This window comes from Octodon degus, unplaced genomic scaffold, assembly GCF_000260255.1.
Source record: "Octodon degus isolate 3935 unplaced genomic scaffold, OctDeg1.0 scaffold00018, whole genome shotgun sequence".
Classification (NCBI taxonomy): domain Eukaryota; kingdom Metazoa; phylum Chordata; class Mammalia; order Rodentia; family Octodontidae; genus Octodon; species Octodon degus.
In genome coordinates this window covers 14,140,242-14,162,543 of record NW_004524594.1, presented here as the reverse complement: position 1 = coordinate 14,162,543, position 22,302 = coordinate 14,140,242, and the positions used below count along the sequence as shown (strand labels likewise).

At 47.2% G+C, this 22,302-nt stretch overlaps 2 protein-coding genes across 4 annotated transcripts in view; one reads left to right on the top strand and one right to left on the bottom strand.

Moving 5' to 3' along the window:
• The window catches only part of Cat (catalase), a 37,398-nt gene extending 30,484 nt beyond the window's left edge, over positions 1–6,914 (top strand). Inside the window, exons 11-13 of the mRNA XM_004627056.2 lie at positions 4,047–4,154; positions 6,010–6,093; positions 6,516–6,914. Of these exons, the coding sequence (XP_004627113.1) occupies positions 4,047–4,154; positions 6,010–6,093; positions 6,516–6,581 (258 nt within the window). The 3' untranslated portion in view covers positions 6,582–6,914. The remainder of the gene's footprint in view (positions 1–4,046; positions 4,155–6,009; positions 6,094–6,515) is intronic.
• Positions 6,915–11,178: 4,264 nt separating this feature from the next.
• The window catches only part of Elf5 (E74 like ETS transcription factor 5), a 29,431-nt gene continuing 18,307 nt past the window's right edge, over positions 11,179–22,302 (bottom strand). For all 3 annotated transcript variants that reach the window (XM_004627054.2, XM_023710751.1, XM_023710752.1), the window contains exons 4-7: positions 19,956–20,006; positions 14,110–14,178; positions 12,991–13,186; positions 11,179–12,538 (exon numbers count right to left, since the gene is read on the bottom strand). In XM_004627054.2, the coding sequence (XP_004627111.1) occupies positions 12,442–12,538; positions 12,991–13,186; positions 14,110–14,178; positions 19,956–20,006 (413 nt within the window). In that variant the 3' untranslated portion in view covers positions 11,179–12,441. The remainder of the gene's footprint in view (positions 12,539–12,990; positions 13,187–14,109; positions 14,179–19,955; positions 20,007–22,302) is intronic.

Here is a 22,302-nt window from a genome sequence, read left to right as displayed (position 1 = left end):
GGGATTGAACCGCGGTCCCTGTGCTTTGCTAAGCTTGTTCTAAGTAGGTGCTTTAGACCACTGAGCCATCTCACCAGCCCCTCGGTAAATATATTCTTATCATGAAAAATAATGCAACAATTAAAATTAAGAATTTAGTGAGTGGATTTAAAAGATTATTAACACAGCTGAAGAGATTAGTGAATTAGAAGATAGAGCTCCTAAAGAGAGATAAAAGAACTTTTCTTCTTTGTGAGACTGTTTAGAGATTGAAAAGGAAAATCATGGGGTGGAAAATCCTTGTGAATCATCTAACAAGTAATAAACATATAGGATACATGAGGCCCTCCTAAGAGTAATACACAAAAGATAGGCAATGCAGTAGGAAAACCCTTGGTTTTTATTTACTTTTTTTCTGGCGGCACCAGGGAGCGTTTCTTTTAAAAAAAATAAACCCGTAGACAACGAGAAAAAAAAAAAAAAAAAAAAGAAAAGAAAAGAAAAGGAAAACCCTTGCTTTGGTAAACAGCCACTTCACCAAAAGGGATAGACAGAAACCCAAGGGAGTAAAAAACATAGACAGATTAGTCATCCGAGACGTAAAAAATAGAACCAAAAAGAAACACTGCACACATTCTAGAATGCCTCTTTGCAGAAGGGTTGGCTGTCCCACATGGGGTGCAGGGAAAGCCTCCAATTTGCGCGTGAATATAGACTGGCTCAGCTCCTCTAGGAAAGTGGCAGTATCTATTAAAGTGGAGCGTGTGCATGTCATTGACCTCACAGGTCCTCTCTTAAGTTGATGCCCAAAAGAATGCTGCGGATATGGCTACCAGAAACGTTTGCAAGACAGTGTAGGCTACCCACTCATTAATAAGAAAAATGGATCAACAGTATTATATTCTCACCATCTGTGCCAATAGAAATCCATGCGTTGTTACCACAAAGTGTACAAACTTGACCTGGAGCAAAAAGTCAGACAGAAAAATATAGACTGCATGATCTTATTTATGTAAATGTTAAAAAGCCAAAATACAGTTAGTGTTTCTAGGAGTCCAACTGTTTGCCTTTGAAGAAGAGGAAGGGGATACCGCGGGGGAGGGGCATGGCGAGGGGTCTCCGAGGTGGGGCTGTTGTTTCACCTCGATCTGGGTGGTGGCCTTTGCAGTTGTATTCTCTGAGAACATCATTGAACTGAATGCTTGGATAGATGCCTTCACCCAGGCACGTGATGCTTCTGTTGAAGATGTTATTAAAGAGTATAAAGAAGTCCTCTTCCTTTGTACTGACTAGTGAAAGCGTCACTTTTCTAATAAAGAAGATGGTCCCGCCATAAGGGTCTGTGGTTAAAGCGTGGAGCTGTGGAAGCACCTAAGAATCCTTATTTGGTTAGGCCAGTGGAAGAGCTGTCACGAGGGTGGAGCTCCGTGCCTTCCTGCAGAAATACTGAGCTACATGAAGACAGAGGAGGGAGGTCATCTAGGCCCAAGAATGTCCAGTTTGGGTCACTCTGGCGCCCTCTGCTGGGCCTTCTTCGAAGTCCCAGCCTGCCTTTCACCTGAACAGTCATGAGTGCCAAAGCCACAATTGGGTGGTGACGGTTACTTGTTGCGTCCAATCACAGTGTACAGTAGTCTTAGGCCACATGCAGAAATAGTTATGCTCTTTGTCTTTGTGTGTGTGTGTGTGTGTGTGTGTGTGTGTGTGTGTGTGTGTGTGTTGGTACTTTAAAAATATTGTTAAGACCATAAGTTAGCCAAATCCAGGGAAGATCGAGAATTTTACGTGGTGTCAGCTGTGTGTTGACAGATACTGAACAGCTGGCTCCCTTTGGCCTTTGCCAACTTTCATGGGGAAGCTAGTCCCTGGGACAGACTTTAAGCTACCAACATGACATCAGGGCAGTGGGAGGTGATACTTAGTGTCATTGTCACGTGGCATTGTTACCAGAGAGCTACAACAGATGTAGGAAAGCTTCAGAAGCATAGGTTACATTGTATTAATTAGGCAGGATGTGTTCTGAGTACTTGCTGCTTATTTGTACTGACATTTAATTGCAAGTAGGTATACTTTGCTTTTGATAAAGGCCATCTGTAGCAGCTCGCTCATACAGTCCCTGAAAATGTGACGGTGTGCTGTCATCATAGGCTAGCTGCAGTGCACCCCTGGAGGAGCAGTTACAAGTCCCTTTGAGTGTGGGGTAGATTGGGGCGACATAGATGACTTTTGTTTTCTACTAACCCATAGATATGCTAGATTAATTTTTATTTTATTTCATTTTTTTTGTATTTTAGGGAAGGGTCTACAGGGTGTTCAGGGTCTCACTACTAGATCGGATTCGTAGTGATCTGCAGCCTCCTGAGAGCTGGGATTACAGCCTTCCAAAAGCTGGGATTACAGGTGTGCGCCACCATGCCCAGTCTCAATTACGGTCTCAGTTTCCCCCCTGGGCAGGGCAGCACTCAGGCCTGGGGATAGAACCCCTGGCCCCTGCGCCTGCTTGCAGGTGCTTCAATCCACTGAGCTATTTGGCTAGCCCTTAGATTAATTTTTTAAAAATGCGGGTAAGCTAAAAACTCCATTATTTTCAAGTCCTGGAAATAGAGTTACAGTACTAAGTGAACACTGAAGGTATGCATCGCAAGGAGGTATCCAGACCTGCCCTGCCCCCTTGTGATGTTCTGTGCCTCCCAGGAGCTAGGAGTTGAAGCTTCAGGGTTCGTGTGTTGCAGAGAGCTAGAGCTGGTCTCCGGGCATGATGGCGAGGGCAGGAAAGAGCGCCCAGTGGAGAAGCTGTTCACCGGCTGAGGGTGCAGTTTGGAAGCCTGTGGGCTCTGCAGAAAGCAGTCAGTCCTCAGAAATTGTCTTGTTGTGTTGGCCTCCCTGAGTGGCTTGTGATTTTCCTTTCAGGAGATGGGAGACACACACACACACACACACACACACGACAATCTGAAAGTGGCTTTGAAATAAGCAAGCTTAAGGAGGTACAAGCATAAATGTCACCTATTAAGACAGCAAGAGGTCATGAAGGGAAAATGTGGATTTGAAAAAGAACCAAGTAGAAATTTCTAGAAACATAAAAACAAAATCTTTGAGAGAAAAATTGAACAGATATAGGGACTCAGTGGATGTTTATACAAAGTGTTAGCTAAAGCTTAAGAGAGGATTTATGAATTGAAAGTAGGTGTGAGGATACCCTCAAGGTATAGTGCTTGGATTAGACTGTTAATATTGAAAGTTTTATTTATTTATTCTTTAAGTTTGGTGTTGAATTTAAATTTTGCTTAAGTGTAAAAAAGTAATAGTACCCTGACACCGATACTGTAGAAAAATGACATATATCTCAATATTTATGGATTTGTTACCATGGATAACTGAGTATTATTGAACTTTGTAAACATTCATAGAATGTTGCATAAAGTAGAATCTGGCACAATGAATATTTGTCGAGTGAATGAATGAATGAAATGTTACAAAAGCTACAGTCTCAAAATGATTCATCTTCAAAATCAGCTGAGACTGCTAGAGCCCACACACCTCATGTTAAACTCCTATTATCATTTTAATGTCTTGGTATTTATTCTAGGGACAAACCCAATCATTCAAGCAGGACGCCACTATTAATGTCTGTCTTGTCCTCCACATTTTGACTTCTGATCATAAATGTATACGGGTGAATTGTTTTTTTATTTACTTCTTTGGTTTTGGGTAAATTAAACACAGGCAGTTACGGTAAGTTTGCGTTCAAAGGCACCTTGCACGTCCTGGACTCAGCGGTATTAGGATTGCATTGGGGTTTTTAATGGTTGTGCGCTGCATTTGCAAAAGTTTTATAAGGGTGACTGCAGAGGACGCTACTAACAAGCAGTTTTGGTCTATTATCCGCAAGTGAATTCCTCCTGTTTTGCTTACAACGAAACAAAAAAGCGAAGAACCAAACTCGGAGGCACTTCAGTCTTAATTTTAAACTCTCCTTAAGCTTAAAAATGTTCGCTGGCATTTGAAACGCGGCATCCTGGTGGGGTGTGGCCCCCCGTGAACCGCCTGTCCTGTGTCACCTCCAGGTGCGGGCGTTCTACACCCAAGTGCTGAACGAGGAGGAGCGCCGACGCCTGTGCGAGAACATCGCGGGCCACCTCAAGGACGCGCAGCCCTTCATCCAGAGGAAGACGGTGAGTCCGTCGTCGCCGGCCGGAGGGTGCCACCTGCTGGCCGCAGGAGCTATTGCAGCCCCGTGGAAGAACCCTACCAAGAAAGCATTCTTTCTGTTAACGTTACAAACAGTAATACTCCCCAGGAGACCTTTCCTTATTTTCTGTAAGTGCTTTATGTCGTAGGACATGTGCAGGGGCTGTTCTCTCCTAATTGCAGCCGAGTTCTGAAGCAGCTAGTAAAATGTCTGTTACCAGAGTGGTTCCAGCCACAGTTTTGCTTAAGCTTAAATGATAAGCAACATGGCTTATTATTTTTTTTTTTTTTGCAGTTTGCTATCTGCCTGGAGGTCTTAATGTGATGACATCCGGGCCCTCCTTAAGAGGCAGACTAGACATTACCTTCCTGTTTTCTGTAGAGAGAGCTGCCCCACGCTAAGTGCAGGCCGGGCTTTGGAGCCAAGGGGCTGGCGTATTTCTGATGGCTGCCCCTGAGCCATGTGAAGTCCTCTGCCTCTTAGTGTCCTGAGAACCTGCGCAAGATGTAAAGCCAGGAACGCTGCTGTGCCTTGTGTTCGGGTGGCTGTGGGCCCGGGCTCAGGAATCAGCGGAGACTGCAGTGGTTGCTCTGTGCCACAGGCAGGGTGGGTTTTAGCTCCTTCTACCTATGAGGGTGGGTCCGATGGTGGGTCAGGGTCAGGCCTGGGCTCACAGCCTGGGCAGTCTTCTCTAAGACAGGGTGAGCCGGTGCTCTCTCCGTGCTCTCTCTGCTGGCCTCAGCCCGTGGTCAGGGACTCTGTGGTCAGGAACTCCATGGCAGAAGCCACGGCTGCGCTACATGCACACAGCAGGCGGCCTGGCGCCTGACACTCTCGCTCGTCAGTTATGTGGTCTGAGCTCAGCTCCTCATGCATAGTGAGTGCTGCTCCTCTGTGTTTTGCTCAAGGTGTTTTGTGAAGTTGGCGATGGCCCTGCCCCCTAAGAAGTGGTGCTCTAATTCTGACAGTCATCGGGTATCTTACAAGCCAGTTCCATTCTGAGAGGAAATCCCAGTGGGAAAGGTCAGCCTTTCCAGGCGCCCCCACCCTAGATGTCAGATGAGGTACCCTGGTATTTGTGCTTTGGCAGATTCTCACTCCAAACCCAGGGGTCCCCACGAGCCTTCCTCAGGTTTCATGGTTTGTAGAATGACTCAGAATTCAGCAGAGCACTTTTGCCATTTGTTAGACATAAAGGCCACAACTGGAGAGAGACCAGCCAAACGGCATAGGTGTGTAAGTGCACGCAGCAAGCCGTGTGGCGAGGCGTGGGGCTCCGTCCTCTCCGGGGTTGCTGCCCTTCCAGGACCTTGGCGTGTTTGCTGACCCCGCAGTTCCCCCATCCCTGTTCTGAATGGAGGTTTCATGGCATATGCACGAGATCAAGGCACTGGCCGTGCGTGGTTGGTGGTGAGAGGTTCCTCTGATGGCATGCTTGGTCTCCCATTACCGCTTCCATCCAGGACTCCCGGAGTCCTCCGAGTACCACCCAGAAGACTGTAGATCAGAAGAGATTCGGGAGCTCTGTGCGGGGAACGTGGGACAGAGACCGAGAATGTTCTGTGGTACCACTTGGCTGTCATTGTCTTGCTCATTTAGCCAAGGACACCGAGGCCCAGATAACCCCCCAAGTGCCCCTGCCCAAGATGGCAGGGTCAGCTCATAGAAGATCTACCTGGACCCTCCAGCCCTCCTCCAGGGTCTGCGCTGTTCACAGCATGTGGCCCAGAGTCCTGCAGAGACTTCCTCCCTCCCTGGTTGAATAATCAGGCAGAGGTGCCAGGGAGTGGCTGCTTGGGGGTCAGGGGACGCCTACGTTCATCTTCATTTGCTTCTAGGTCAAGAACTTCTCAGACGTCCACCCTGACTATGGGACCCGCATCCAGACTCTTTTGGACAAATACAATGCTGAGAAGCCTAAGGTGAGGCGTAGGGTGCGGGCGCTGGATTAGATGAGATACAGCGTGATCTCCACTTAGCATTATTCTGTCTTAAAAGCAACAGATTTCTGAAGCAGTTATCCAGAAACTCACTTGAGCTCTAAAGAACACATGTTCTTCCTTTCTTTGCAGTTTACTTTTATTCACACAGGCTTCAGTATAGAATGATCCCATTCATTGTGAGGCCTTAGTACACACACACGCACACATACACACACACACACACACACATCACATACCCCATTCCCCATTCCCCTGTGCTCCAAACAGGGTGAAACACTTCCAAGTGGGTAAACTCCGAATTATTATTTCCATTTGGGCGTCAGCGAAAGTGAAGACAAGAGCCACATGTCCGCTGTCTCTGAGGAGTTTACTAAACTGCTCGTCTTGCTCTTTTCACACAGAATGCGATCCACACCTTTGTGCAGGATGGATCTCACTTGGCTGCGAAGGAGAAGGCTCACCTGTGAGGCTCCTCGGCTGGGAGGTGGCTCTGAGAATCGCGCTCCCTGCTCATGGCTGGGCGGAAGCTCCTCCCAAGCCGCATGCGCAAGTGCAAGCTAATGTCTTTGAAATGATGATTCAGGCATCAATAGCAGATCATGTAACAATGGCTTCCAATGCTGTTTCCCCTTGGGAAAATAAAGGCTAGGGCTAGCAGTCACTAAACAGAAACATGTGTTTGCATTTGACAGTTGTTGGATTCTTCATGTAACATGACTAGATCTGGGGATACAGCTCAGTATCAAATGAAATGAAATGACTAGAAGATTCTAGTCCGAAACATAATTTGTTTGGGAAGTAAAAAAAAGTCTTGCTGAAATTAGTATGTTTACATATGACCTCATGACCTACTCTATAGAAAAATGGCTATAATTATACAATAAGAAAAGACAAAGATGTTCCACCCAGAGAATTATATTTTTCTAAGATCCTTCTAGTAAAAACACACTTAATGCATCAGCGTCTCCAGGAAATAACTTTTAACACTTAATTCCTGTTGGTAATTGATCAGATTTGCTTTTTTTCACTTGAAATTACATTTATGCTAATATTGCATTGATTTTATAGCAGGTTGACTTGTAATTGCTTACATTTTTACAATAAAATAATCTGTATATAAGAATATAAAAAATGGTATTTGATTTCTTTTGACTCTATACGTCATTTGAAAACTGCCACTAGGTAATTTGGACGTCATCTTTCTTCAGATGCTTACCTTTAAAGATGAAAACTAAGGTGGTAAGGGAACGGCATCGCTTGTTTAAATCAATAGTCTGGGAACAAACTTCTGGGTGGCTGGGGACATAGCCAACGTCCTGACTTTGAAAATCACTTAGATCTCTTGCCAATAAATGGATATTGATGGATTTTTAAAATAAGAACTCAGAAATGCTAGTTATTATTTTTATTTTGTTATGTTTTTAAACTCATATTTGCTTATCAGGCTTACAAATCAAGTAAGATTTTAAGTATGGATTCTCATTGTCCAAAAAAAGCTTGGTGCTCTTGAAAAATTTCATTCTTTTCATCTTAAAAGCCGGTTTGTATTGATTTTCTCGAATTTTCTGAGATGCGGGCTTCAGAACACCACTTGTTCACCAGCAGATGAGTGCAAAGGCTCTTTCTGCTCCCCTTCTTCACTCTCTTTTCAACCTCTTCTGCCTCAGTTTCTCAAGCAGCTTTGAAACTGTACTGTCTGTAGACGCAGACAGTAAGTCTAGCGGTACGCAAAGGTAAATGCCGCCAACATGTCAGCTTTCCTGTACTTGTCTCTTGAGGGTAGTGCAGCTGTAGATAGAATTGTAAGAACTAATGTAATTTGAAAAAGAGAGTGGGCCGGGGAGATGGCTCAGTGGAATAAGTGCTTCCCTGGCAAGCGCAAGGGCCTGAGTTCAATCCCCGGTTCTGCCAAAAAAAAAAAAAAAAAGAACAAGAAAAGGAGAGGGTGATTATTTGACCCTGCTAATGCCCATAAAGACAGATTTTTTGAAATCAGTTTCTTCTTTATTCTATTTTGTACTCTAAAAATAAATTGGTAGTTCAAACGACGTGAATCTAATATACTCTCCAGGAGGAAATAACTGACAATTGAGAGGCTCCTCTGTGCTGCTCTGGAGACCGGGCACTGTGATTTTTTTTTTTTTTTTAATTTTTTTTAAACTATTTTTTTAATTATTTTTTTATTTATTACATTTATTTATTGTGTGTGTGTGGCCAGCTCAGCCCACCAGGGGGCAGGGCTGGCTAGCATGTGGTGCTGGGGGATCAAACCGCGGTCCCTGTGCTTTGCTAAGCTTGTTTCAAGTAGGTGCTTTAGGCCACTGAGCCATCTCTCCAGCCCTGTGATTTTCAAAGTTGAGCACTAATGAGTTTAATGTCCCTTGCGTAGACTTTCCTTCCTGTCTAATTAATTTCCTTTCAGGTGACAAAGAGCCATGTCCTAAGAGTTTCTGATTGAAATTTACCAGGAGGGTGAAATGAGAGGTGGTGTGTTACAGCGACGTAGACCCAGCCTTGGACTCAAGACCAAGGCCTGTGTTTCCTACCGGTGGGGACTTGGGCAGATCACTCCTCCGGCATTCCTTCCTTCATCGGCCAGTGAGGCCAGTGCTCGTTCTCCTTGCCCAACGGTTGAGGATCATTCACCTTATTTGACTCTGGCCTCGTCTTTGCGGTTCAGCCCTCCTCGTGCCGTATCTTGGTCAGCTTTTGCTCAATAGCAGACTTCTTCGTAACCCAGTGGTGTAAAGCAGTAGTCATGTATCGCTCTTGCGCTGAAGTTGCCTGGGGTTGATGAGGCTGATCTAGGCTGGGGCAGCTGGGTGGCTTGGCTGGGACAGCTCCATGTCACATGTCTCTTGTTCTCTGGGGGCTCACAGTGAGTGGAGAAGTGGAAGAATGCAATCCCACTTGTATGAATGCTTGTGTGTATCTGTGTGTGTGTGTGTGTGTGTGTGTGACTGAAACATGTAGTGAATGTTTACATTTGAAGAACATGATTATAGTAAGAGACACATTGCTGTTAATTCCCCCTTTGCGTTGAACACACTTATGCCATTGTTCTTGCCACTTTCTGCAGCAGTTCGAAAGTCCCCTTTTGTGAGTGCCGTTCATGGTGCCTGCTCTGATGTCCTAAGCTGATTCAAAGTCTTTACCTTTCGGGGTCCTCTTATCTTTGAGGAAGAGCCGGGAATCACACAGTGCCAGATCCCAGAAATGAAGAGCATGGGAACACACCACGACCAAGCCTCTCTTCCCATTAGGTGGCCCCTGGCAAGCCACTCAGGAACGAGGACTTCCAGAACTGCTTCAGAAAGTAGGAACTATGGGATGAGCATGCTTGGAGTGGGGGTTGTTTGGGGTGGGGATAGTTTGAGGGGGATTAATGACAATGTTCTTTACTATAATTTTTTTTTAATCGTGCCTTCATGGTATTTTTTTGGTCTGCTTCTATATCTGAATGATAATCTTCCATAGTCTTTCCCTCCGTTAGTTCTTCAGTGCTCTGGGGACCTTCAATCCCATGACCTGACCGCTTGCTCCCAGCTGGTCACTCTCTTGTACCTTGTTTCCCATTTTCCTCTGTTCTTATTTTATCTGATCCAGGGCAGCCTTTGCGTATGCCCCGCTGTTACTGTGCTGTCCTCTCTCACATTGTGTCTTCCGTCTCTTCTGCACCCATCTTCTCAGCATGAAAGCCTACTGGTGTGATTTTTGTCTAGATGAGCTCCAAGAGCCCCGCGTCCTCATGGGCGGGGTCTTCGGAAGGTGGCCGGGTGACACTGGTGCTGCAGCTGACTTGCTGTCCTGGCAGGTCCCTGGGGTGGGACCTGGGTGGCTGCATCTCCCTCCCTGGCTCTGCCTTCGTCTCTTTGCTTCCTGACCTTTATGATGTGAGCAGTCTTCCTCCACTGAGCCCCTTCCACCAAGCCCTTCCTGCCATGGATCCAGCCACCCGGGCACTAAAAACACAAACCAGAATAAACCTGGCCTCCTTTAGGCCGCAGGTGTCCAGCCTCTTGTCTCAGCAACAGGAAATGCATGACTAAGACAAATAGTTTCTGTTTTGGTGACATTCATTTCTGGGGGGCTAGGCTGATGCTGTACTCTTGGGAGCACTGGGCCAGTTCCTACTACTTCCTGGACCTGAGGTTGTCAGCTGCTCTGTGTTTTGATTCTGGTTTTGGTCTTTCATACAATCCAGAATGTTTTTAGGTTTGGAATGTCTACCCCTTCCGTGGCCATCTGAGCAGAGAAGCACCATGTTTAAGGGGCTGGATCAAAACTCCCGGTCAGGTTGAAAAAAAGAGACATTTTGGGAAGTTGGACATCACTGGCAGGTGGTGAAGTCGGAGTGCTCGGGGAAAGAACTGGGCAGTGAAGGGTCAGCTGGGCCCAGAAGGGGAGGGGAATGAGTGGCAGGCCAGGCCGAACCCCAGCCACTGCGCTCTGCCTAAGCAGGTGCGTTAGTCTACTGAGCTATCTGGTGGGCCCTATTTTATGGGTTTTGCGGTGCTGGGGATTAAACCCAGAGCCTAGAGCACGCGTGGCAAGTACTGTCCCACTGAGCTACTCCCCTGGGCTCCAGCTAACCCAAGAATGCGCTTTTAGGTTAAACTTCTTCTTTTTTTTTTTTTTTTTGGCAGAACCGGGGATTGAACTCAGGCACTTGCGCTTGCCAGGGAAGCGCTTATTCTACTAAGCCATCTTCCTGGCCCCTAGGTTAAACTTAATTAGAAGCTGCTGGGTTCATGACAGCTATATAAACAGAGCAGGAAAGAATGTCACAGAGGAAAGGGCAAGGGGCCGTGTATTGTACACAGTGTCACACCTCTGTGACCACCCTGACACACACAAAGGTATGCCACACAGGTCACAGTGAATGGTCACAGTTGCTAGGTTGCCCAGGCTGGGGACTTGCAATCTTCCTGCTTTATCTTCCCATACCTGGCTTCCAATTCCTTTTTTTTTTTTTTTTTTAAGGCCATCAAGCTGTTTTCTAGATGGTCCTTGCTCTCCCAAGCCTATCCTGAACTGAGAAATACAGAGACAGTTAAGTATGTTAAATATTTTATTCACATTGTTTACAAACTCAATCCACCTGGAAAACATGAGTCCAAAAATGGATTGTTTTACAGTAATTCACATTTTTTTTTAAACAATGTCTGCAGCTTGTATTGTGGTTCAGTGTCTCAGCACTTGGTGGTCAGCTCTGGTAAAGTCCGAGGCCCAGGGCCAGGCCACCTAGGTATAGGTCACGCCTTACATACCAGTGAATGGTGAGGAAATGTCAGTTTAACCTATGACCACTCAATGGAGTAAATTCACTTTTGTTCTATTATGTCAAGGAAATGTGTTTTAGAGCTTGAGTACTCATGGGGGAAGAAGACAAAAGAAATTCACAGGTTGTCGGACCTTTCCAGTTCTATAAAGGTTTAATGTCGGCCTCAGACAGAAGCAGTGAATTGTGAGTTCATCCTGCGGATGGTTGGAATCACAGAAACAGCAGTGGTTTGAGAATTATTGCGTAGGCCTGTTGACTGACTGTGCGTGTCTTATGCTATCGACAACAGCTGAGTCCAAATGTAAGCTGAGATGCAGAGAAATTTTACATTTGTACGTTAAAAACACCCATCAGTGAAGAGGGCAAATAATCTTAGTGTCAGTTAATAATGTGGTTAATTTTAAGTGTGTAACCCCACAAGGGTGGCCATGGGAATTTTGCTGAGGGGTCAAAAAGAAGTGATTAAGAAACCTACTATTAACCTATGCAGAATCCAATTATGTCTGGATTGAACATTTTCATATTAAGAAAGTTTTCTATGGAATGTTACTTTCATGATTTAAAATCTGAAGCATACATGTCTTATATCTCACTCTGTCCTACTATAAGCTACACACCAATCATGAGTTGATCTCTTTTTTCCTCTCCGAGTTGCCGTAGTTAACCACCAGACAGTGTTGGAAGCCTGGATAGGAGCATTGGGAGTGTCTCTAGGGACAGCATTAGGACTTTTCTGTGAGCAACACCAATGTCATTGTGGCTCTGCCATTTTGGATTAGGGAAATAATATTAGATTAGTGTATCACAAAAGACCATCCCTTCGTCTCCTGGGGGAGAGGGAGCTTTTGGAAGGGCTGTAGCTGTCACCCCAAGTAGACAACAATTAAGTCCAAAGGTAAGCTGAGATGTAGAGAAATTTTATCAGCATATTTGAAGGTCAAAAAAAAAAAAAAAAAAAAAAAAAAAAAGCTTCAAATGTCTGTGGCAGTTTGATTGTTTTCAGAGACAGTAATCCAGAAAAGGCAAGTGGTACTTGGAACTGATCATAGCTTGTCTTCTTGCCAGCCGTGTGCATTTTTCCCAAATTTATACACTAACCGTCGGTCAACCCGCTCCAGAATTCCTGTTTTATAGTAATATCTGTGAAAGCAAACAGAAGAAAAGTTTGGGGAAGGTTTGTATCCCAGGAAAACAACCGAAGCTAACCACTCCCTCATTCCTGTCAGGTAAGGAGGCTGGTCTCTGGAGCCTCTGGTATTTTCACACCTTCTTATCAACTTACACTTAAAACCTTTGCCAGACATGTTGAGGGCTGAACGTCACCATAATTGGTTCTGAGTGTGTGTGTGTGTGTGTGTGTGTGTGTGTGATGGCCTGGCTTCAGATTGATTTCTGGGGAATAGTGCCAGGCATGGAAAGTATGGGAGTATTAGTTTCCAAGCCATAATCCTGCCTGTAACTAAGAACCCTAGTTCTGTCTCAAGATCTTTCCATTATCAAATAAAAAGCTGCACACAGTGTAGCGTTCTGCGGCTGCCCGTTTTATATAACTCGCCTTTGAAGACTCTCGGTACGTTAGGCTGCTAACTTACCTCAGAGCTCTGCTCAGCTTCTCGTAGGTCATCCTGTCATTTTTCTTCCTTTGTCCCCACATCTTTGCCAGGGCTTCTGATTTAACCACCCGAAAAATACCTTGTTCCCTGTCTTCCCATTCCAGAATGCCACAGTTTTCTTCGGGAGATAGGAGCAAGTCTCGAACAAATTCCCATAGATGAGAGCTCTGGAGGCCTTTTGAGCAGGGAAACAAAGTTAGCTACTTAAATTTTAAAAATAATGCCTTTGTGGAACTATTTCTTATTGGGTGCCTGAGAGCTTCTCCTGGGAACTTTCCTGCCAGTCAGATCTGTGTCTTCTAATGGCAACAGCAAGACACGTCCAGAGACACCACACTGATCCTGGCTGCCAGCACTGTGGCTCACAGGTGCTCTCTGCTCAGTGGGGACTTTATATGCAGTGCAGGAAACAACAGTCAGGTGATCTTTTGCTTCCCAAAAGGCACTGCGCCTGTACTGAGACCCCTCAGCCACACCTGTCCTGCCCTTGTTCCATTGGAATGTGGCTAAGGCTGGGCTGGAGACGACTGCCTGCGGTTGGGTCCTCAATTTGCTTCTTCCCTGTTCTGGGACTGTAATCTCTCTAGTTACCTTTGCTGTGAAATGGGCTAATAAGAGAACTCCACATTACAGGACAGGATGGAGGAGTTAATGATTTAATACCTATCAGGCAGTTATAACCATGCCTAGTATGTAGTGCTTATTTTCCTTACATAGATTGGTGAAAAGGTAGCTTGACTTCACACTGGGTAGATCCAAAGGTGGGGAAAAGCTCATAGAACTGCCAACGCCTGGTGTTTTCTTTGCTATTCTCCTCTGAGTACTTCAGTGAGAAAGACCCATCAATGACCAGGAAGAATAAAACCCGTGTTGAGAAATACAAAATGCTTAGATTATTTCTTTACTTTTTCACTTTAGTTCTTAAAAGGTCATGTCCAAGTGAAAACAGATAAACCTGTTGGACACCATGTCCAGAAGCGGTTGTGATTTCTCTGCTACCCTCCTTGGGAATCACTGGCCATACACGTTTAGTTCCCAAGGGTCCTTGCCTTGGGAAGGATCTGAAGTAGTAGGGTGAAGGCTGGTCACTGCACTTACTCGTCCGACTGTGACTCTGACAATCTTGACTTTTGATGCCACTTGCTTTCAAGCAGTTGGAATCAGCATCTGAAATAGTCGTAACAGTGGAAAGCGTCACAGAGGCCCCACGCACCCCAAATTGCACATGAATGAGCAAGTGCACCTTGCCTGCCTTTGTGGTAGAGGACCCTGTGCCGGTCACTTTGGGGGTCATTAGCGGGTGGATGGGACAGAGAGGCTGGGCATTCTGTGCCTTTGGAGAAAGGTGGTGCTCTGCTGTGGGACCTGTCAGTGTGATGCTGGGGTATAAGAGTGAGTGCAGCAGGCGTGGTCCCTGCTCACTGGAACCGAAGGAAAAACATGAAGAAAACAGGCAGGTTGCCCACTGCTTGAGACTCTATGAAGGAGACTGAACTGCATGGAGGAGGCGTGGTGTGCTGAGGGGTAAAGATGGAGGGGAGAAAGGGGCCCGGGCAGGAGGAGCAGTGTGTGCGGTGCACCGTGGAAGGAGTGCCCGGGAGGAAGGGGAGCCACCCACCTGGGGCCGGAGTGGCTATGGGCACTGGCCATGCAGGCGTATCCCCAGAGGTCCCGGGGAAGCCTGGGGGCTTTCTATCACAACATGAAGATCTCTCAGGCTACTGTGTGGTGAGCAGATTGGAAAGGACACAGGCAAAAGGAAAGACAAGAAGCTTCTAAGGGATAGAAAGCAAATCATTAAGTCAGTGTTAAGTTCTATATAACTCTGGTGTGACACCCTGACATAGCACGGTCCCCAAATAGCATAGGAGGTTTTTAAATGTGAGAGCAGGATCTGCCCTGGTGTGCCCACGCTGAGTCTCTGCCTCTTCCCTTCTGTCACCCAGTTTGCTCCGGACGCCCTGGTCTCTGGCTTCTTAAGAGCGTCCCACCTCAGGGCCTTCGCACTTGCTCGTCCCTTCATCCAGCAGCACTTTCCCTGGACATCTGAGTTCAGACCCTCATCTCACACCTGGCTCAAAATCCCCTTCCTGTGGGGCATTTGCTGACGACCCAAGCTGTCACACACGCGCCTCCTCAGCGGCTGCAGTCCGTATCCACTTCCCTTACTTCCTTAATCACCTTTGAGCATGCTCTGATGCCTGTGTTTGTGCAGCCCACTGCTTGCCAGTGCCTGCTGGAGGGCAGGGCTTTGTGCTTGTGGATGTGTCCCCAGCACCTAGCCCAAGGCTGGGCACAGAGTGGGTGCCTGTAAGTGCCACCAAACAGCCACTGGCTGTGGTGTGTGGCATGTACACCACAACAAATGAAGGAATCAATTTAACGCCAAGGGAAGGGTTAGCAGCTCATGCTCCGTGCTGTTGCCAGGGTGACTTGTCTCAGTGCCACTGTGTCATGTCATTCCCTGCTGAACATCCTGCAGAAGTCCCAAGATAAAGTGGCCATGTTAGTAGGCTTTCAGTAACTGGAGCTCACCCGGCTCTCCAACCTTATCCTTTCTGCTCCCTGACTTTTGTCCTTCTCATGAGTAGGATGGCCCCAGTGGGCTGTGGCTTTCTCCTGCCCCAGGACCTTTGTACAGGCTTTTCAACCACCATTTCTACACATGAGCTCTCCTTGAGCTCTTTTCACAAGAGCTCTTCTGCACAGGTAGCCCTCCCTGAACTCGGCCTCTCAGGTAGATCCCTCCAGCACCTGTGTGTCCTGGTATCAAAGCCTCAGTTCCACTCTTAGGGGCTGCGTGAAGCCTTGGGATTTTATACCAAGAGGTAGAGCAAAGATCCACATTTGAAGACGATCCCTCTGGCTACTGTATGGAGCACAGACTGGCAGGGACAAAAGTGAAAGTAAAGACTCTCCAAGTAAAGTAAAAATCCACCTTGTCACCATTTCTTCTATTAACAGCTGAGATTTACAGAGCACTTACTAAATGCCAGAGCTAGGTAAATGCTGCACATGTGTCACCTCCACTCTTGCAATCACTCTGTGTGATGCTATCAAGATTTTATTTCATCCAGGAATCAGAAGCCCAGAGAATTTAAAAAATTTATCCAGGTGTTAAAGCCAGGACCCGAGAATTCCCATTCCAAACCCGATGCTCACGGTTTCTGCTTTCTCGTGTTTTCATAGTAAGTGCTCCAACAGGTGCTGAATGAATACTTGTTAGCTAGGATTTGGTACACACTGCCACTCACGATCTCAGCCACCTCGTGACTTGTGTCAATTTCTATTGCCAGACCTCCCTGTTATTTTGGCTTAATATTTCCAGAAGAGAGAAAACAAAAGGAGTCGACCGGATAAGCAAAGCTGATTTACCGATTGTGAATAGCTAGCAAGATTTCTCTAAAATGCTAAAGTGGCAAGAAGAGGAAGGGAAAAAATCTCTAGTTTTTATGATTTGGGTGTGTTTCAGCTGAGGGACATTTTTCTGGTGGGATAAACATAGCTGCATGTCAGTGTGAGGTCCGACCAGAGGTGGTAGGAGCCTTGGGGGTGGGTTTTGACTTCGATCATCCTATTCTGTTTCCATGGTGACTTTGGAAATACTCGAGGGGCGACTAGATTCAAGGTCTTGCTTAGCTGCTGGTGGCAGTGGTGGTGGGGACAGAGTATGGGCAGAGGGGCTCAAATGAGTACTGCCAGGCTAATGTTGTGGGGGGCTCCCAATCAAACGCTTGACAACATCAACTTGTACTGCTTCAGCAGCTCCTTGATCTCAGTGAATTCCTCCACAGACACCAGTGGTGACCCTGGCTTGGCTCTTCCTGTCTCAGTCTTTATTTTGAACATGTCCCTGCAACTGGGCTGTGCCTGGCATGGGGTGAATACAAGCCTGGCCTGGCCTTTTGCTGTCTAGCACATGTAGGAGGGTTTCATTGGCTTTGAGACTGGAAACTTAACTGTGACCAAAGCCTCTATTCTTACTTGGAGATGGAAATTATAGTCCAGTGTCCTCTAGAAGTTGGGGTAAGGGTCTGAGGGCAGGGTTTCCAAGTCAAACCCATTGCATCCGTGGCTCTCATGGCCCAGGGACAGTGGCCACACCCAGTACCAGGATGGAGTGGGGCTGCTCTGAGCCTCAGGGTCATGAGGTGCAGCAGCCAACCCTGAGCTGCAGCCTTTGTCCTGGGGTGGGGTGCACCCTGCTCAGTGTTTCTGTGGCAGAGGGGCTGTGGAACAGGGCTGTGAGAAGACGCAGTGGGGAAGGGCTGGGTTGCTTCTCTCTGGCCAGGTCTGAAGGTTTGCTGGGCCTTGGCACCTTCAGTGGGCACTAGGTTGGAAAGTATGTTTGGAATCATTGTTAAACTGGGCCCAGCTGTAGAGGAGTCCCTGGACCTTAGGTCCCTACCGGAAGCAGAGTGAGCTGAAGGGCCTTGCAGCATGTGTGCACGTGTGTGTATGGACACATGGCTCAATGTATAAGAGCAGAGGCATTGGGAAGACACTCTGGAATCCCCAGCTCTAAATCTGCTTACAAGTCACCATAGCCCTGTTTCTACAGGTGCAAATGGAGACAAATATGGGACCCGATGGGGCGAGGGGGAGGATTGGGTGGGCTCAAGCACACAGGATGCTTACTACAGCTCTCTGTCTGGCACATGGTAAGTGCTTAATAAACAGGAATGAAGCCAGGTATGGTGAGACATGCCTACAAGCCCCGCTCTTTGGGAGGCTGAGGCAGCAAGGGGATGCGGCTGGGTCTAGTGTCACCTAGACCTAGCAATTTGGCAAGGATGTCTCAAAATAAAACAAAAAGGCCTGAAGACATAGCTCAGTGCAGAACAAATACCTGACATGCATGAGGCTCTGGGTGCAATCTCCTGTACTGTACTATAAAAAATATAACAAGGGCAGGGATCTTTCCACTGTCCCAGACGCTACCTTCTTCTCCTTGGTCAGTCAGGGCTGAGTCTCTGGTTGGCCTGACAGTGTTGAAAGGAAGTCTCTCATTTTGGAATCAGGGATATCTAAGACCCTGTAACACCACCTGGGCCAGAGGTTTTGTGGCCCTATGTCCTGGCTTTTCTAGAACAGGATCACTATACAAAGTACCAAAGTATCGCCTGCATGCCTATCCTTGAGCCATCCAACTAGACAGGAAGGATTTCTATTTGCAGATAGCAAGATCACCAGGACTGTGGGTGAGCCACACACGGGGCTCCTCAGGGGCACTGTGGCAGACCATGGTGTCTTGGCCATGGCAGCTGAGGGTGCAATATGGTGGAGGCTGTGAGGCTGGTGTCCAGGCAGGCTCAACAGACACATTACCCATGAGTTTATTCTACAAGTTGTGCCTCACAGGGCAGAGCCGAAAGCAGCAGCCATTGATGGAAGGTTTGTTGTCAGCTGTGTGTTTTTCAGAGACTCTGACCTGGAGCTCTTGTCCCACCACTTCCCACTTGTCCCTTCTCAGGGACTTTGGAAATTGTATGTTCTAGCCTTTCTTTACAGATGCATGAGCTGAGAGTGAAGTCTGTGGAGGGAGGAGGGCTGCCCAGGACCCCATCCTGTCTTGACCCTTCTTTCCATCTCTTTCCCATCACTGGCCTGGGTCACTATCTCACCATCCTGGACAGAAGCCCTCTGGCTGACTCCCCCTCCCACACACAGCAGCCCGAGAGGTCCTAAGAGGTAGAGGGCTCTGACCACGTCCACGCTCACAGCTCTTCAGCAGCACACCCGCCTCCGTCCCGCTTTTCTGTTTGCTGGTTTCATGGGTCCTCTGCCAACACCATTGCAGAGGTCTAGAGATTCCTGTGGTGGGCAGCTGAGTCATCCCATATGGCAGCCACTAGCCACCTGTGGCCACCTAGCCTTTAAAATGTGGTCAGTCCTCCTGAGGGGCTTCATTTTAATATTTAATTTTAATCAGCTTAAGTGGTCACATGTGCCTAGTGATAGCCATATTGGACAACTTAATTTACCCTCTGGCCTTGTTGGGTTCATTTTCAAGGACCAAGATTTATGCATGGATCAAAGCTTCTGTGTTTGTCTTTCTGTCCTACCTCTCCTGTCCTTTTTTCCATGCTGTTCCATTTGGCCATTTTTGGCCAAATCTCCCAAAACAAAGCTCCACAATTTTTGTTTATCAGGACTCACAAAACTGGAACCATTACTTGATTGCTTTGGGTTTCAGGGAGAGAAGAAACAAATCACCAGGAACGGCCTCCCTGTGTCTGACCCACTGGCTGGCTCTTCTCAGGGACTTTGGAAATTGTATGTTCTAGCCTTTCTTTACAGATGCATGAGCTGAGAGTGAAGTCTGTGGAGGGAAGAGGGCTGCCCAGGACCCCATCCTGTCTTGGCAGCTGGGTGAGGGCCTGTGGGTTGCACTTATTGGCTAACGGTGCTAATAATCCTCATCTTTAAAAAAAATTGGAAGCCTCAAATTCTCTTTCCTAAACCACCATCTGCAAAGTGAAATAGGAAGAGCTAATCTTCCTGTGGAACAGAGGACCAACAAGGCCATTTAGGATCCTGCCTTGTCTTATAATTACACACTTGGCCTACTGAGAAATTAATTAGTATTAATTAGTATTAGGGCTAACAGCTACCGGTTCTTGGAGCCCCCAACATCTTGTCGTCTACCAGCCACTCTCTGTCATTACTTCTTGAGCTCGCCACAGCCCAGCAGGCTCCCACTATTCTGTGGACAGAGAAATGGAGTCTTGGGAGGATAGGTACCTCATGGCCCAAGATGTGGTCCCACAGAGCCACATGCACACTCTTTCCGCACCCACATAAACTCCTCGCTACCCTCTTCTCCACCTCCTTGTTTGTTTTCATTCATGAACCTTCCAACGTAGTGGTAAAAGCAGGACTAAGCCTGTGTGCCCAACTGCAGCCCTGGCGTAGGCTGCTGCAGCTCGAGCTTGAATACTTACAGTCTCTGATGGAGGCCTTGGTCTCTTCAGTGTCATTGAAAAAGGAGTAACCTGGGAAAGAGAAAGAAAGACGCTAACCATACCATGCGTAATGGCCAGGCCAGGAAAGGGGGTGTGGGTGGAGAAGGGCAACTGCTTCCTATGAGCAGTGGTTTTATTTTAGAAGGAAACTTGGAGACTGGTCTCTGTAGAGCTACGCTGAAGCCACCCTCTGGAGTTGACAGTCTCTTTGTTTTTAAAGGTCACTTGGAAAGAGCAGCTGGAGCCAAGTACCCTGTAGCCTCTGTGGATCTTCCAGTGAGCACTGGGGAGTGAGAGATGGCTGGGAGCCGGAAGGGCTGGGCTCTCTGTTGGGCTGGGCCACTGATTGCTGTGTGACCTTTGCCAGTTGCTTGATCCCTGGGCTCACTGATTGTCCTCAGTGGCAACATGAGGCAAAATGCCCTTCGGCTCCCTCTCAGTTTAGAGCCTGTGATCTCTCACCTGGGATTCTAATCTCTTGAGATTACTCCTTCACCTGTTATGTGCTGGTGAAGGAGGATAATGGGCATAAGAGGCTGCAAGAAGCATGGAACCCTAGACGAATGCCAAGTTTACTGAGCCTTGGGAAGACAGTGACCTCGGTTCCTTACTCCGTAGAATGGGGTGAGCGAGGCCTGCATTAGCAGTTTCAAACCATGTTTTCAAGTAGTGGGTTCGGCCAAAGGTCACCTGCTTCCTAACTTTGTGTTCAACATGAGAACTAATTGATATATAGAGAGGAGAAGGGAGTGGGGCACATTTGCCACGGCTTCTTCCTGCTGCCAGGTTCTCCCTGGCCCTGTTGGCAGGACACCTCGGTGGACTCTATCCAAAAAGCTGACCAGAACAGGATGTGGGACATACAAGGGACTCGTCCCTCTTTTGGGCTGTGGGGGCCGCCCTCTGCCTTCACCATCTCCTGCCAACGACCCGGGCCCTTATGTCCCACCGTACGGCCTCCAGAGCCAGAAGGTCCTCTAGCTCCAACGCTGGAAACCTCCCTTGCTTCTCGTCCTATACTGATAGAGCCTGAATGCTTGGAGTCATGCAAGGTGTAAACTAAATGATTATTTATAGTGTAACTTATTGTCCAAATGGAGACACTTTTGAGAATGAAAGGCAACACTACTAATAATTATTCCAGATGAAAATGTGTTCTGGGCAAGTTGGGAGAGGGGGAACTTTGGTCACGGTACACACCTACAGAGATCTGCCTGGGGAGCATTAAAGGAAGAATTTCAGAATGGCACAGGTTGGGAACAGATGATTGTGCAGCTCTACAAGAAGGTCTCCTTGCCTAGAGAGTACCCCAGGTGCCACCACTGGAGGTGGCACCAGCGACTTTAGGGAATCCCAAGAACAAGAAGAGCCAAGTGTGGTCTATTAGAACAATCAATTTTTAGGTTGTTCATTTTTCAGAGTCCCTGAGCTAATGGGACCAGGGACAGGTATTTTCTGATATGACAGTTGCCAGGGAAAACAGGTGCCCAGCCCCCAACACAGGAGTGACTGAGACCAGCTTGTGGACTTGACATTGGGCCAAGCTGGCAGTGCCAAGCTGCAGTCTTCTAGGAAGGGCTGTGTCCCTCGCTGTGGCCCTGGGCTGCTTCTGCCACAGTCTTCCCTTGAGAGGGCTCGAATAGAGCCCTGAGCTTCTCCTTCTAGAGCTGCTATGACACGTTGTTTGGTCCCCTTCTGGGGGGTGGGAAATACTCTAAGCAAAGGCCACTGTTGCTTACTCCTTCCCAGGCCAAGTAGTGTCCACAGCCACCATAGGTAGCCTTCTTGCCCTCAGGTACTTGTGATAAGAAGCAATAAGAGAAAACAAAACAAAAAAAACAGCTGGAAAATCCTCTGTGGGTTTTCTGTCCAAACAAGAATCCTCGATACGGCCTGCCTGTTAAGCAAGAGCTATTGATTGCTTGGCTCTTTCCACTGGGTGTGAACTTTCTATCTTTTGTGTCTTCTCCAGCAGCCTTTCTGAAAGCAGGTACCAACTTTTAGACAGATCTTTCTCAAGAGAGAGCTGAGATGGACACTGCCTTTCCTTTAGTTTAAAACATTCCTACCTCTTATTTGCAGAAGTGATGATGGAAACAGCTGCCCTTTGCAGCATTTATATCTTTAACTCATGTGCTATGAATATTTTACGACATTGTTTTGAAAGCCTGTGGAGGAGCATAGGACCTCCACTGGGAATGAGAGGGGGAAAGCCTCGTGCAGGGTGCTGGAGACTGCAAAGGGGGTCCTCCCAAACATCAAGCTCTTACTTCGTACTCCCATATGGGTGTGGTGCAACCTTGGGAAAGTTACTTAAGCGCTTAAG